This window comes from Amblyomma mixtum, chromosome 3 (assembly GCF_055824585.1).
Source record: "Amblyomma mixtum isolate Tamu chromosome 3, ASM5582458v1, whole genome shotgun sequence".
NCBI classification, from domain to species: domain Eukaryota; kingdom Metazoa; phylum Arthropoda; class Arachnida; order Ixodida; family Ixodidae; genus Amblyomma; species Amblyomma mixtum.
Window position 1 is genome coordinate 424893187 of NC_143014.1, and position 13584 is coordinate 424906770.

Consider the following 13584-nt stretch of genomic DNA (forward strand, 5'->3'; position numbering starts at 1 on the left):
CGGAAACATTGTTGCAAGCTTCAAAAGAAAAAAGGCTCGCAAATTGCGCTGAAAACTTGACATCTTCACGTGTGGAGAAAGGTTGGGGTTTCACATATGGAGAATGGTGTAGTGCAGTCAGCGGTTGTGCGCAACCGAGCTGGCACGGCGTGGCACTCCCAGGGCAGAATGTAAGACGCCTCTGAATAACGTATACTCCGGACAGGAAATATCTGCGCTTTGCGATCATCGCGGTTACTGGACAAAATAGATTGACGAGCCGCTTGCCAAGTTTCGCCCGGAACGATGAAGATGGAGGGGATCATTTGCCAGAGACCATGCGCCGGCGCTGAAACGAAGCGTCAGTTCTTGAAATCAATGCTCTCGGGTCGCGAAGCAACGTGGAGCCCACTTCGGGGGCTTCTGTTCCTTTTTCGTTCTTTGATGTGACGCGCAGCACAGCGTGCGCTTTTCAATGTCAAACAATGAACCCGAGGTGCGCGTGGTACTGAAGCTCCTCACCGGGAGGGATGCGCTCGGAATAAAACAGCTGCAGCTGCGAAGGGCACAAGCTTGAGGACAATGCGTCGCCTATCCGCATCTTACCTCTAGCGCTACACGAAATGTTGCGTCTCCCACGCAGATGTTCGCAGCATTGCCGAATACACTCAGGTTTGCCTGCAGGGTTATAATGTTAGTGGGGGGGAGGGGTGGAGGGAGAACTTTTTCATAGTAAAGTCATGCTGAACCTCATTTTTTAGTCGGAAAAAGTAAAAAAAAATACATTGTTTAAATGAGACAGCACAACCCCCCCCCCACCTCGCCCTTTCAAGAGCGACCCACAAATCCACCGCTGCCTGCCTTCTTGCTACTTCTAGGTTTTCTAGGACTTAAAAGCAACGTCGAAGCAGGAGTAAACGCAGAGTGAAAAGATGCCAAGTGAAGGAAAGATTCTTGGAGAATGCTTTCAAAAAGCGAAAATTTTTCAGGCCGCCGCAGTGGCTCAGTGGCTATGGTGCTCGGCTGCTGACTCAAAAGACGCGGGTTCGATCCCGGCCGCGGCGGCTAGAATTTCTTTGGAGGAGAAATTCTAGAGGCCCGTGTACTGTGCGATGTCAGTGCACGTTAAAGAACCCCAGGTGGTCGAAATTTCCGGAGCCCTCCACTACGGCGTCTCTCATAGCCTTAGTCGCTTTGGGACGTTAAACCTCATAAACCAACCAACCAACCAAAATTATTCAGTGCATTTCCAAGAAACTGTATTCTCTAGGTGTATATGAGAAATATACTGCCTCCTTTCGCATTTACTTTCCATCAACAGTTGCGCGGGGTGGTAAACCGTACGATTTACCCTGGATAGCAGAAGCGCTGGTAGTGGCGTAAACATTCATAATTTGCCTCAAAAAAAGAAAAAAAGAAAGTCGAGGGCTTAAGTGAGAGGTTTATAGAAAAATACTTTCGGATCGCAGTGTATAAAACGAGATAACGCTGAAGAAATTATCGCCCACCGAAGAAAACACCACGTACAAAAAACAAAGCAACGTCCGAACCAACAGTGCATCAGCACCGCATAAAACACCATGCATCCAACTCTGTGTACGTGAGCCTAAGCGGATTTTCATTTTTTTTTTTGTGTGTGTGGGGATGGTTTCTTTTCCTGGTGAATCTGGATGAGAAGACAAGCATGCGACGCATGAAATTAACGTTCTTTATTCGAGTCTGTATAGAAAGACGTTCTTATTCTATAGAAGAGAGGAGCCCGCCGATCGTAAGCCCTTGTGGATGACACGTTCAGGCCAAGTACAAGCTGTCCTACTCAAGCCAGGGGCTACGGAACTTTTTTTGGGAGGGGGGGGGGGGGGGGGGGGGCAAGTTTTGGAGTTTGTTTCGTTATTTATTTATTTCGTGTTTAATTCAATATTTCTTAAATTTTATTCTTGTTTCTGTTCTTATTTAGCACTATTCAAATGCATATTTGTTAATGCTGTTATGATCTGCGACCAAGCCCGAGAGGAATTTTCACGAGGTCCCTGACTCGAACCCGTCCATAAGCATGGTCCATGACAATGAATATCAAATCTAAATTGAAATGGTCAGCTTTATAAAGATGTACACACAAGGAGTGGCTCACTGCATCAGAAATGCTTGTGTGAAGCCTGTTTCAGTTCTGCTAACCATGCTCGTGAACGAAGGTCATCAACGTGATTGGTTATGGTCATTCAAGCGAAGTGCTTTGCAATTGGCGGTGAAGTCAACTAGATCAGCCCCACTATGCGTTACATTAATAACGCCTTAGAATTGAAGCGTTTGTCAGAAATCTGATCTGAGTGCAAGCAGTTGCAGCTGGGGGGGTCTCTGGAGAAATGTTCTCCCTGGAGTCCATGACTCAAGCTCATCTTGAACCATGGGCACCCAACGAACATCACCACGTATACATCCCGCAATTGCAAACTGGGCGTAGGCGCAGTTATGAGGCCTCAGAGACCGCCGCGAAACACATGCCTCAGGATCCCAGGACCGGTCTCTCGCGCGCTCTCTCTCTAAAGAACCAGATCAGACAGCCGACAGTACATTAGTAATAGGTAACATCCATGGTTAGGCTCATCCCTAGTTTTGAGTCCTCACGACAGGGTTGTGTACTCCCCAGCCGAGGTATCATGCACACCATGCACTAAGTGATTGTGCTGCACGGCGTGTTGGCGAGCAACCGGGCCGGGACTGTAAACGATTCTATCCTGATTTCCTCCTGCTTTTATTCTTGTCGCCCTTTGCCATTGGCTAAAGAGTCACCACGCCTCCGCTAACGCGGTATTCGCGATTTGAAGCGGTGGGCAATAAGAATGGGAAAGATTCAAAGGAAATGAACGAACACCTTTTGCCTGCCTTACCCTGGTTAGTTGCTTTTTTTCCTACAGCAGCCCTGGATCGCCTGGCTTTTACCACACGGACGAAGATGATATCGATAGAATATCAATAATTCATTTAATAGTACGTTAGAGTGAGAAGGAAGAATCGTCCGAGAATCAGAAATTTTCTTAGCTGAATGTGTTTTCGTCACTTCGGACATTCAAATTTCGCGGGTATTCGTATTCGCCTGTGGCTTTAAATACACAGCGTTGTTTTGCGTAATATTAATCTTATAAAATGTATTTTAACGTCGCAGTAATAAATATTGGCACATTGGGTTGTTACGCGCAGTTTTACGAAAAGAAAAAGATGAAAAAACTTGACTTCCGGCTGTTTGCTTGGTGTCGAGAGTTTGCTGCTCACGTCGCGCCATCTAGGGAATGGGAGTGCCATTCATAACATGGCGTTTTGGAGGGTGACGGTTTCGAACTGTGGACTATTGCTATCGCATTTGCCCCGCCGTAACAGGACAAAGTCGAGGAAGTACCTCCAGGTAAGAAAGAACAAGCAGTCTTCATCTTGCTTCTCGCGAAAACCGGGGCGGCCGCGAAAGCCGGGCGCTTCCGCGGCCGCTATCGGAGTCGCGCTTCTACGGAGAAGCCGCTGCAGACGACGTTCGCCGCCAGCGTCGGAGCAGCCGTTTGTTTGTGTGTGGCGCCTATGTACTACACTACGCTACCGCACACGCCGGCGGTAGTTGTCATTGCGTGTTGACGCGAGGCTGCCGGTGTGTGATGCATGTCGCCGCATGTCACTGTACCGGTCACCGCCCTGGCTCTTGATGCAGCGATCGCGCGAAATTGCACGCCCAGACTCAGCACAAAGGGCGCGGTTCGCGGTGGTCAGTACGCCTTCGAGCAGGCCGCGAGATTCTGTCTCATAGAGACCAGGATAAATGCCGAGCGCGTCGTCGACTTCGCCCAAACACGGCGCTTGCTCGGCGGGGTGAGCTGGCTGGCCGGTCTGGAGCGTGTTTACGTTTTCGGCGGGGACGACGTTTCGAGCGCGCTCTGTTTCGTAACGGCCCGGAGCGGCGGCTGGCTCGTGCGTCGCTTTGGCAAGCCGCACGCGTACGCGATGTTGCCCGCTTTCGTGCTGGAAAGGGGAGTGTCGTCGCGCGCCGAGGCACTCCGCGTCATCCCCTGGATCGGCGCGCACGCTATGCAGACGGCGGTGTTATCTTTACGCGGCCTCGAAGCTTCCCTGATATGTATACACCTCCGGCTCATTCACATCACATTTAACAGCAGGATGTTGGGCTGTGTGTGCAGGCTATTTCGGCCGGTGCTGTATCCGGTCGCCGGGGCCGCCGTCGTAAAAAACGCTTGCATTCCATTTTTCCGATGACGCGTCGTTCGTTGCTGTCAGAACTGCTGCCTGACAGGTGCGCGATGTGGCCATGTCAAGCAGAGACTGGCGAGATCGAATTCAACTTTCATCAAAAAATAGTTGCGTTCTATCTTATGCAGCTTTGATGCGTCAAGGGGAAACTGAAAGCAAACGTTTCTGCGAGTATTTGCTACGCTATGCGCGATGCATGTCGTCAGGCGCTAGTTGGGTTGCCCGAAGGGGCCCCGGCATAAAATTACCTTGGGCTCTCCCCCCCCCCCCCCTGAAAAAAAAAAACAAAAAAAGTCTGGCTATGTGCCTACTTGTCGTTGTAGCAGTGCCACTTAGTGCGCGTTATGTTGGCCTGCTAGTGATATTTCCTTTGACAGGTAGACCGTTCTGCAATCAAGTGCGTCAGTTAACGTATTGATGAGGGCCAATCCACCGCTCTTAGCCATCAACTTCACGTCAAAGTATGTGGTTGTGTGAGGTCGGGTCGTGTAATACCAAATATACGCAATATGTGTAACGTATTATGTGTAACGTATGCGTAGGCGCAGACGTGTAATACCAAAGAAAAAGAAACGACTAGTATGAAACAACACGCGTTACATTTCAAGCCTATTTGTTCACATCGGAAGCTTTATGCATGAACACCTCACCTCACAATAAGCTTTTTTCCTATGGCACAGTACGAATTAGACGTTTAGGCTTTATTTTATCGGGCGGGGTATATTGGGGCGTATTAGTGGACGCCAGCTGGAGGTTGTGTGTGCCAGCACTGTGATGCCGAATCCGTGACGCTGCGCATGCCGTCTGGAATGGCACGTACGTTGTCGAACAGGAGCTAAGAGCTTCCCTGGTTCCCTCTCTCGGGCCACCGGGTTGTCTGCCGGGATGCGTAGCGGAAGTCTAGCAGCACCCCTGGCGATTCAGAGCTCTGGAGGAGTGAGGAAGACTGCCACCCTCACACTGCGGGTACTTGGAGCGCCGACGGTGCTGTGCGAGACGCCGTGCTACAGAGGCAGCCCAGGGGCAAACCCAGTGGCATTTGGAACTTTCGCAGAGGACATGCCGCCGAAAGATGTTGTTCTCCCCGGGCTGAGGAGCAGGGGTGGAAGGCGAAGAGCGCTACCGTCTGGCCTACGCGCTCTCCGACTCCCACGCCGTTCCCCCGCGGCCAAGGGGAGCGATGATGAATGCGTGAAGCAGCTCCGCGGCGGAGACGTCTGGACGCCTCTTTCCTCGCGTGTGGAAACCTTCTCTGTCTGAAGTTTGTCTTCTGGCTTAATTGATAACCGTATCGCTGTAGTGACAGCAGGCATGCGCGCGCGCCGTTAGTCATGTGTGATCGTAGTTGACGGGGCTTGCTTGGCTTCTGTCATCGGAAAGAGACTCTAGAAGCGGAGGTGGCACGGAAATAGCGCGCTTGCACTGACTGCATGCACGGAACGTGAACAAGGCCCGCTCAGAAGCCTCGCGAAACGGAACTCTAGGACTGCTCCACGATGCTCCATTCGTGGACTGCATGCGCGTCGGCGTCGTCTACCGGTCCCTCTTTTCCACAGCCTGCAGGACACACAGTGGGATGGACAGCGGACTTATTTGCGTTTTTTTTTCCTGAGGCGAAACGCTTTCGTTAACGCTTGCCGGCGTTATTTTAATGGATTCGTGTCGAACGGTTTCAGTTACTGAAGCCTCGTCCAATGGCAGACGCGCTGGACTCTGCTCGCTCCACGGAAATGTCTTCGTACTGGACAGGATGGATGGAAAGAGCATTTGAAACGGTGCATTGTGGCAGATGCCAGCGGGGTCATAAATTTTTGCCGTTTATTTTCTGCTTTAATCCTGTATCCCGCCCCTTGGAACATTCGATGTGCCGATGGATTCGCGCGAGAAACCGCGTACTGAACGGAAGTCCGTTCCCGGGCATCATGCAAAGTATTACAGATACCTCTCCTCCCAACGCATTTGAGGAAGCATCTTTTGGAGGACCGGCCTACTTCTACTTCTACTTCTACTTCAAGGAGCACGGTGGCATTTATTTTTCTTTTATTGAGGCAGTCTCGTTAGCCATGGCCGCCACATTTGCGGCAGCTTGCACGCTCGTTCTTTTTCCGTTTCTCTGGAAGGCCTCGCCTGTCCTGTTAATTAAGGAGCCGTCACGGTCGAGTTATTTATGGCAATCAGGATAATGGCTACAGCGTGACCTAACTAAAGCGAAGTGAGAAGGCTTCTACGTCAGTTAAAACTGAGGGTTGCTACGCGCGAGTGGAAATCTCCACAGACAGCGAAAAAAAAAAAAAATCTCTAGCAACGAGAAAGCGAATTCAAAAGTTCTATAGCGAAGACAACAACGGAGCTTCCACCTGTGCCACGAGAGAGGATAGCCGAAAACGCTTACGGATCTATCCCAGCAATCCCAAAGGCGTCATCGCTGCGGCGGTGTCCGGAGCTCAGTGTCGCGGGGCATTTTTATTTGTGTTTTTAGACACGCGTGCAAAACAAACAACGTTTACGCCATGCTGTGTAATCCGTCAAACTCGGCGATAGTCGTCCACATGTGCCAAATGCGCATGCGCACAGCTAGTGTTCGTATTCGATCCGTTGGAAATGGTCGACATCGTGGCACGGCTTGAAAGGCGAGATCACTCTGTGCCGTAAGATGTTCATGATTACGCACAGCAGTTTGTTGAAATGAATAGAGAACGTGGCTGAATCGCCGTTCACCAACTTTGCGTGGTAAATGCTACGCATCTGCTCGAAGGAACCAGCAGTGGTGTACGCGGGCCTTATGTGCAGCCATTGGAGCAGTTCCAGCCTCCTCTCCCGTGCGATGGCGCGCACCAGGCACACCGGTGTCCCCCACGGTATCCATCCAGATGTCGACGCAGGCCCAGTCACTCTCCCTGAGGCCCTACAGTGTAGGGATCACAAGGGTAATGTGAATGAATCAGTGGGTAGCCGTTAGCAAAAAGCGATTGGGAGATTCTCAAAAGCAGGGCGGTGACGTAACGATACAAGTTCAGGAATAAAAACTGGTCAATCGTAGAAGTCAGTAGAAGTTGTGTTTAAAGAAAAATGTCGAATTTGTATATAACACCGTGAGGTTTGTCAGAATGGCTTAGCGAAATGTAAAGATAAAGGTAACATGGTGGCACCTGCCACACTCCGTTTCAGAGGGGACGCTCCTAATATCCATCCATCCTAGTCTTGGCCTGGCCCCCTTGCCCGCGCAAAGGGTGCGGACGCGCCTGCACGCGTTCCCCTCGGAGGGTCACAGATACAGCTATCGCTGTGAAACGCTCGGTGTTTGTGCCGTTTCTCTGCGAACCGGCATTTTCACGATGATAACGATGCTGCTACTGTGTTGAGGATGGGCGAAGTTGGCGCTGTTTTGTGCTGCCCTTTGACGGTCAGCCTTGCCTATCGCCTGCTCGAGTGGGCAGGATGTCCTGGACGTGCCCGAGCTCTACGTCCGCTCTTGCCCAGTTGGGGGAAGTGCAGACCGATATGTCAGTCGAGGGCATGGAGCGCCACTGCAATGGGAGGCTTCTCTTAGCGCGTCAGGTTAATGGGCAGATGGATTGGCTGCGAAGGCGCTTTTCTTCGGCTAGCTCGGTCTACGTACCTTACTACCTCTGTTGTTTATGGGGTTATGTGAAGGACATCGTGTAGAAAAGAAGGTTTGCTGACATCGTGGAATTTACATGGGCATGATGCATAGCATCTGGACTGAATTAGTCAACGGACTCCGACCTATCAAAGGTACCCGAGGTGCCGACTTATAGAAAACCTGCGGCTTGAGATCCACAGTGCGTTTACTACTTTGTCATGAAGTTTTTTTTTTAATTTTTATTTCATTCATTCTACCCTCAAGGTATTGTCGCGTTATCGAGGGAAGCGGACAGAGTTCTGGAACAACCTGTAAATGGTGCAAGCACATTTGTAGACGAGTAAGTACAGATTGACAGGCAAACAGTAGATAAGTGCACGCGTATCAAGGTTATCTATAGAGTGGAGTACTAATGTGATGAAAAATGTGGTAAATAGTTCATTCACGCTTCTATACTTACACCAAGGTGAACACGAGGACAAGGAAAAAGCCGTTCTACGACGGCCTGAAAGGTCCCTGACCCCCAAATACAGTCGCCGCATAGGCACAAAGACATGCTGAAATAGCTACAACCTTATGCTATCAACGTAATCAATGTCAACAACCTGTTAGCATGTGAGCATACGCGAACATAAAATTTATACAGGTGGTTCTGAACACTCAACCGCGCACGCGCGCACGCACACGCACGCACGCACACGCACGCACACAAACACACACAAAACATCTAAGACTGTACATCACATTTTGAACAACTCTTTAAATTCAGAGAGGGGCAATTTCGAAAGACCGATTGATAAGTTGTAATTATTTAGAAGTCTTGATTTTGGAGCATCTGTTTGGGCATGGTTGGTACGGAAGTTTGGGATTTTAAAGTATTTGGTAGCGCTTGTGGGATACGTCAGATCACTTCGAAACAGGCCTGCCATGTACGAAAAGAGAGCGATTGTGTGTTTTCTACTAAAATAGCACTCGCGAGACAATTAGTGCCGGTATAAATCATGTGGTCTGTGTACATTAAATTGTTTAAAGAGAGGGGCAGCAGTCTGTGTGTACCTTACATTTTCAATTACTCGTAAAATTCTGCAGATCCTATAGCTCCTACGAAAGGGCGCTCCCTACGTAGACATTGGCGCCTACCCCACGCGAGACCGTTTCTTGATGGCAGTATTAAAGCACATCCTTGAACCGGTATATGCGGTAGAGCCCTCAACCGCAGAAACTATGGCGGTAGCCCTGGCGATCAAGATCCAAGATCAAGCAGGAGCCTCAGCATGCACAGTGACTGACTCCCAACAGGTTTGCCGAGGCTTCACCACCGGCAGGCTCTCCAACAGAACATTCAACATACTTCGCAATATTCACCAACACCACTGAATGACGTTGACCACGGGTCACGAAGGTCCAACGGGGAATGAGGCGGTATAAACTATCTATTTCTAGAACTCGCTAACTGAGCGAATCCGCGCCCTCGTACGGGGACCGCCTCGAGCACATCAGATTGAAAGAGTCCTGCCGCCACCACACAGATGACTAGACGCTTCAGAAGCTATCCTAACTTGTTCCTTTGAAATAAGTTCAGTCCAACCCACTATGTAACCCGCTCTTCGCCCTTGGTGTTGTGCTTGTCCCACGCTTTTCCATATACCCTGGGCTTGTACAAACAAACCTAAATACATAGCTGTGACCAGCCAGTCGTGCGAGCAGTGGGAGGCGGCCCTGACCATCGGAGAGCCGGACACTCAACACAAGCTGGTCCTGCTAGTACGCTAGTCGGCTCGTGGGCTAGGGATGCCACCCTGACCTCTTCGAGAACCCTTCCTTTTCCCTTTCCCTTCTTTTGATAAACAAAAGCTTTATCATCATCATCATCATCACCCACCTCGGTGTAGTTCTCAGAAGGCCGCGCAGGGGCCGCATGTCCGTTGGCGACATGCAGGGCTCTGCTGCGGCGCATGCACGCGTCTGGCGTGTCATGCATAAGCAACGTTTCCTGCGTGCGCGAATGGGGCGGGCGTGCCGCATCGCACAGCGGCAACAACTGGGGCTTTCGGGGAAAGGGTCCTTGCGCATGCACGCTGCTCGAGTCGTGCCTGCTGCGGCACTTGATACGCGCATCCGACTTTTAATGGACCCGCGATCCGGAAATCGATCTGTGCGCGTACCCACCCGGCCTGGTCTGGGGTGTGTGTGTTGCGTGTGTGCTCCTCTGCCGTGTGTCTGACAGCGCAGTGGATCGGCGTCACTGCGACGGCGAACGCAGCCCGCCCATGCAGCACCGCGTACCGACAGAAGTGCGCTTCGAGTGGGCGCGGTGTCTGCCGCGCACTTCGGCTTCGGCCCCGTCGCCCTTCAGGCGGCACTCGGTATAGACACGTGCCCCTGCCGTCATTTCGAGCATCCAGTGCGTCGTGTTCTGCCGGCCCGAGGTATTTGCGCAGCTGGGCTGGATATTTGTCGCCTGTTCTGGGGAAGAAAAAAAAATCGGAAAAAGTCCTGACATTCGCCGTCCTGGTGGTCACGCGCTCCTGGTCGACCAGTCGCCGGTGCTGTAGAGAGGTTTACGGAGAGTGGGGAAAGACGGGCGGAAAGCATTATGCCCTCAACTGCGGTGAGGGCTCTGCTTGATTCTTAGCGGTATTTCAATCACAGAATGTAATTTCGCGCGTGTCTGCAAAACATGCGGGCTCGGAGGAGGATCTCAGATATAGACTGCTCCTGACAGTTCCGCACGCACGCAGACAGACAGACAGATTAGGTTGGGGCAACCTAAAAAGATTGCAAACCACAGACAGACAGAGACGAAAAACTGCAGTGTCAGCGGGATAGTTGCAAGGGCTGTTGCCGCCGCAGAGAGATCGACACACAGTGATAGACGTACAGACAGACAAGACATATACACGGCCTGCTCTGAAGTCTCGTAATCCTCCATTCCGTTTGAACAAAAAAAAAGTGATGGCAATGATGTCATCTTCATCGACTTCCCTGTTGGGTAGATGTGTCAAGTGAGAGGAGCGCATTTCTCGATAAGATACGGGGGTGACGTGTTGAAACTGATGGAAGACCTGGTGTGGACGCTGTAGTCCTGACACTCACTGTCAGCGAACAGCTGCACGATGCCGAGGGAAACAGTATTCTGCAAGTATTGTCATTGTTATTAAGTTCGCCTGTTAAGTGTGCACAATGCGCGGCGGGCACTAAAGAAAAAAACGCACTGTGACCTGCGTTTGACGGGGCAGCGTCTGTCGTAGTTGGGTCGGGGTCTGCGCGGCAGCTTTTTTTTTTTTTTTCTTGCGAGAGCGGCTTCGTCGGACGTCATTCCGCCGGCGAAAGAGACTACAGGTGCAGTCCGTGGGTCCATCGCCGCGCGAAGAAGGTGGCGCCGTATCTTCTTCCCGCAGCGGCGCTTTATTCATTCCGCTCTGCTGCCTCTCGCGTGCGCCGAGGCGGCAGACGAGCTGCTTGTCGCTGCGTGGTGGGGTGGGGCCGCGTCGGTTGTGTGCACCGTGGCTTAAGCTGCGCACTCGGGAACGCCTGCGGACGAGCGCGCCGCGCCGTGGAAGGCGGGCTAGTCGCTGGGCTTCACCGCGGCTGCTGCAGCACGAAGGAAGGAGCCACGGGGCGGCCAAGGGGACCTTGTTGTGTTGGTCGTCGCCGTGTCGTTTCTGCACCCTGCGTGCCCCCTGTACTCTTTGCGCAGCCCTGATAGGGGCCTGCATACATGCAAGTACCGACGTAGTAGTAGTGGTTTATTTTAAAATAAAATAATCAAAGGAAGGAAAAGGTTTTTTCTAGCCCCGGAATCTGCCATCGCCCCGGGAAGCACCTGAGCTGGGGCAGCGGAAATAAAAGGACAGCAGGCAGACTGGAGAAATGCAGCGAAAGAGGTGATCAAGGGCACAAGAAGAAAGGATACGGGCAGAGAGGTGCGATGTGCAAGCAATCTATTTAAATTTGAACATGTATACAGGTCGGGCACGTGTGACGTCCTTATCGACGTAGCCGGAAGTACTTTTTGGGAGTAGGGGATGAAGAAGGGGGTGCGTCCAGCTGAGTAAGGTGACATGAAGATTGCCATTTGTGTGGCTCGATCATACAAATGGTGGTTGGGGGGGGGGGGGGGGGGGGGGGGGCTTTAGTCCTTTTGGTGAGCTTCATCCCATCGACTTTGTGCCTAGCGGCCCGTGGGGCTATAGTATAGCCTTTGCAGTTACTACGCAGGTTCGTGTACTACATCGTTCATAATGGGAACACTGCCGATTTTCTTCTTCGATGTGTGTCGCGGGTGGGGGGGTGGTCAGTGTGCCCATGAACTTAGAGGCCAAGCCAAGCTTGCCGCACACTCCTGCTTGCGGGCCCTATTAGGATCGGGACGCATACGTAGGCGCAGCAGGCCAGAGAACTGCTCGTTTTGGGCCGCAGTGTAAGGTCCGCGGGGCAGCCTAGAACACGGTTACGACGACAGCACGAAGGCGTAATATTTACCAGCACTCCGTGGGAAGCGCTTCGGGGCTCAGTGTCTGCGTCCAGAGTCGGAGTCGAAACTGCGAACGGCAAGGACTTGTCGATGAATATCGCAAGAACCGCTGGCTCCGTTACAATGGTGCACGTCACCGTTGGCCGGCCGTGGCAACATTCCGGCCGTGGCAACATTCTTCTGCAGTGTCGTCGCAGCTTGGGGCTTGAAAGGAGTAAATGGAAAGTTAATTTTACATTTTTATATTGTAGCGAACTCGCAGATGGTTCCTCGCTCCTCTAGCGTCTACCCACCTGAACGTCTGCCCTTCCCTCTCCTTTTTTTCTCATATCCTTGAGCCTATTTTCGTTTGAAAAGATCGCGCCGTGCTCTTCACCTTCGTTCACCTTTTAAGTCGGACGGCTTGCTTGCCGCTGCTGCCCTTGAGGTTCTTTTTTTCCTTGAGCCCTATCGTGTCTGTCATTTTCTCAGGCTTCGTTGTTGAGCCACCACGCGGGAGCCTGCTTTCTCACTAAATGGCAGAGGTCAAACAGTGCGAACAGCAGGCGCCCGGGGTTTAGTTTGTGTCAGAAAAAAAGCGAGCTTTATTTCCACTGTCGTCGTCTCCGCTCTCGCGCCGACACTTTCATCGAGTGTTTAGGTAAACACGCGCGGGCGTTCACTTTGCGCGCATGCAAGGAGCGCCTCGGGTGCGCTTATCGGCGTGCTGCCCTATCTAGTTAACGGCCGACACAACTTTGTAATCATAAATGCTGCGCCTCCTCTGGTTAAAGCGCGCCTGGTTAGTGCCTGCTTGACACTTAATAGGCCGATGGGAACGCCACTGCGCCGTGTATACATCGCTGAACGAGAAAACGATCGTCCCCCCGCAGGGCAGAGGCGCATGCTCCGGTGCGCCTGGCATGCCGCCAACTTTAGAGGCTCTTTTTCAGCGCGGCTCCGCGGGCTCGCTGTCCCGAAAGGGCGCTCTCCTGATAGCGAATTTTCGTGTCAGGTGTTAGCGCAGCGTCGCGCTCATGCCCCTCTTCGCTATCTCGTTGAGCTTTTCTTTTACGCGTAAACTGTTAGTAATGGTCTGTCTGCCTTCTAGCTGCACCGAAGGATCCCCAACACGTCTGCATTCATATCCGCATGAAGACATCGCTTCTTTTTAGGCCGGTTCACACGACGGTCCGTTCGCCCGCGACCCGCGCACTACGTGTTCATGCGTCAGCACATTTAGAGGCGCGCTGTAGGCCCACGGCCTGGTCAACGCGCCTCTCAATGTGCTGACGCA

The 13584-nt window shown here is 51.9% G+C and overlaps 1 protein-coding gene and 1 pseudogene across 1 annotated transcript in view; one reads left to right on the top strand and one right to left on the bottom strand.

Moving 5' to 3' along the window:
- The first annotated feature begins 3274 nt into the window (after positions 1-3274).
- MCU (mitochondrial calcium uniporter) overlaps positions 3275-13584 on the top strand; it is a 274468-nt gene continuing 264158 nt past the window's right edge. Inside the window, exon 1 of the mRNA XM_089585000.1 lies at positions 3275-3379. Within this exon, the coding sequence (XP_089441126.1) occupies positions 3287-3379 (93 nt within the window). The 5' untranslated portion in view covers positions 3275-3286. The remainder of the gene's footprint in view (positions 3380-13584) is intronic.
- Positions 5708-13584, bottom strand: part of LOC149357939 (uncharacterized) — a 41086-nt pseudogene continuing 33209 nt past the window's right edge.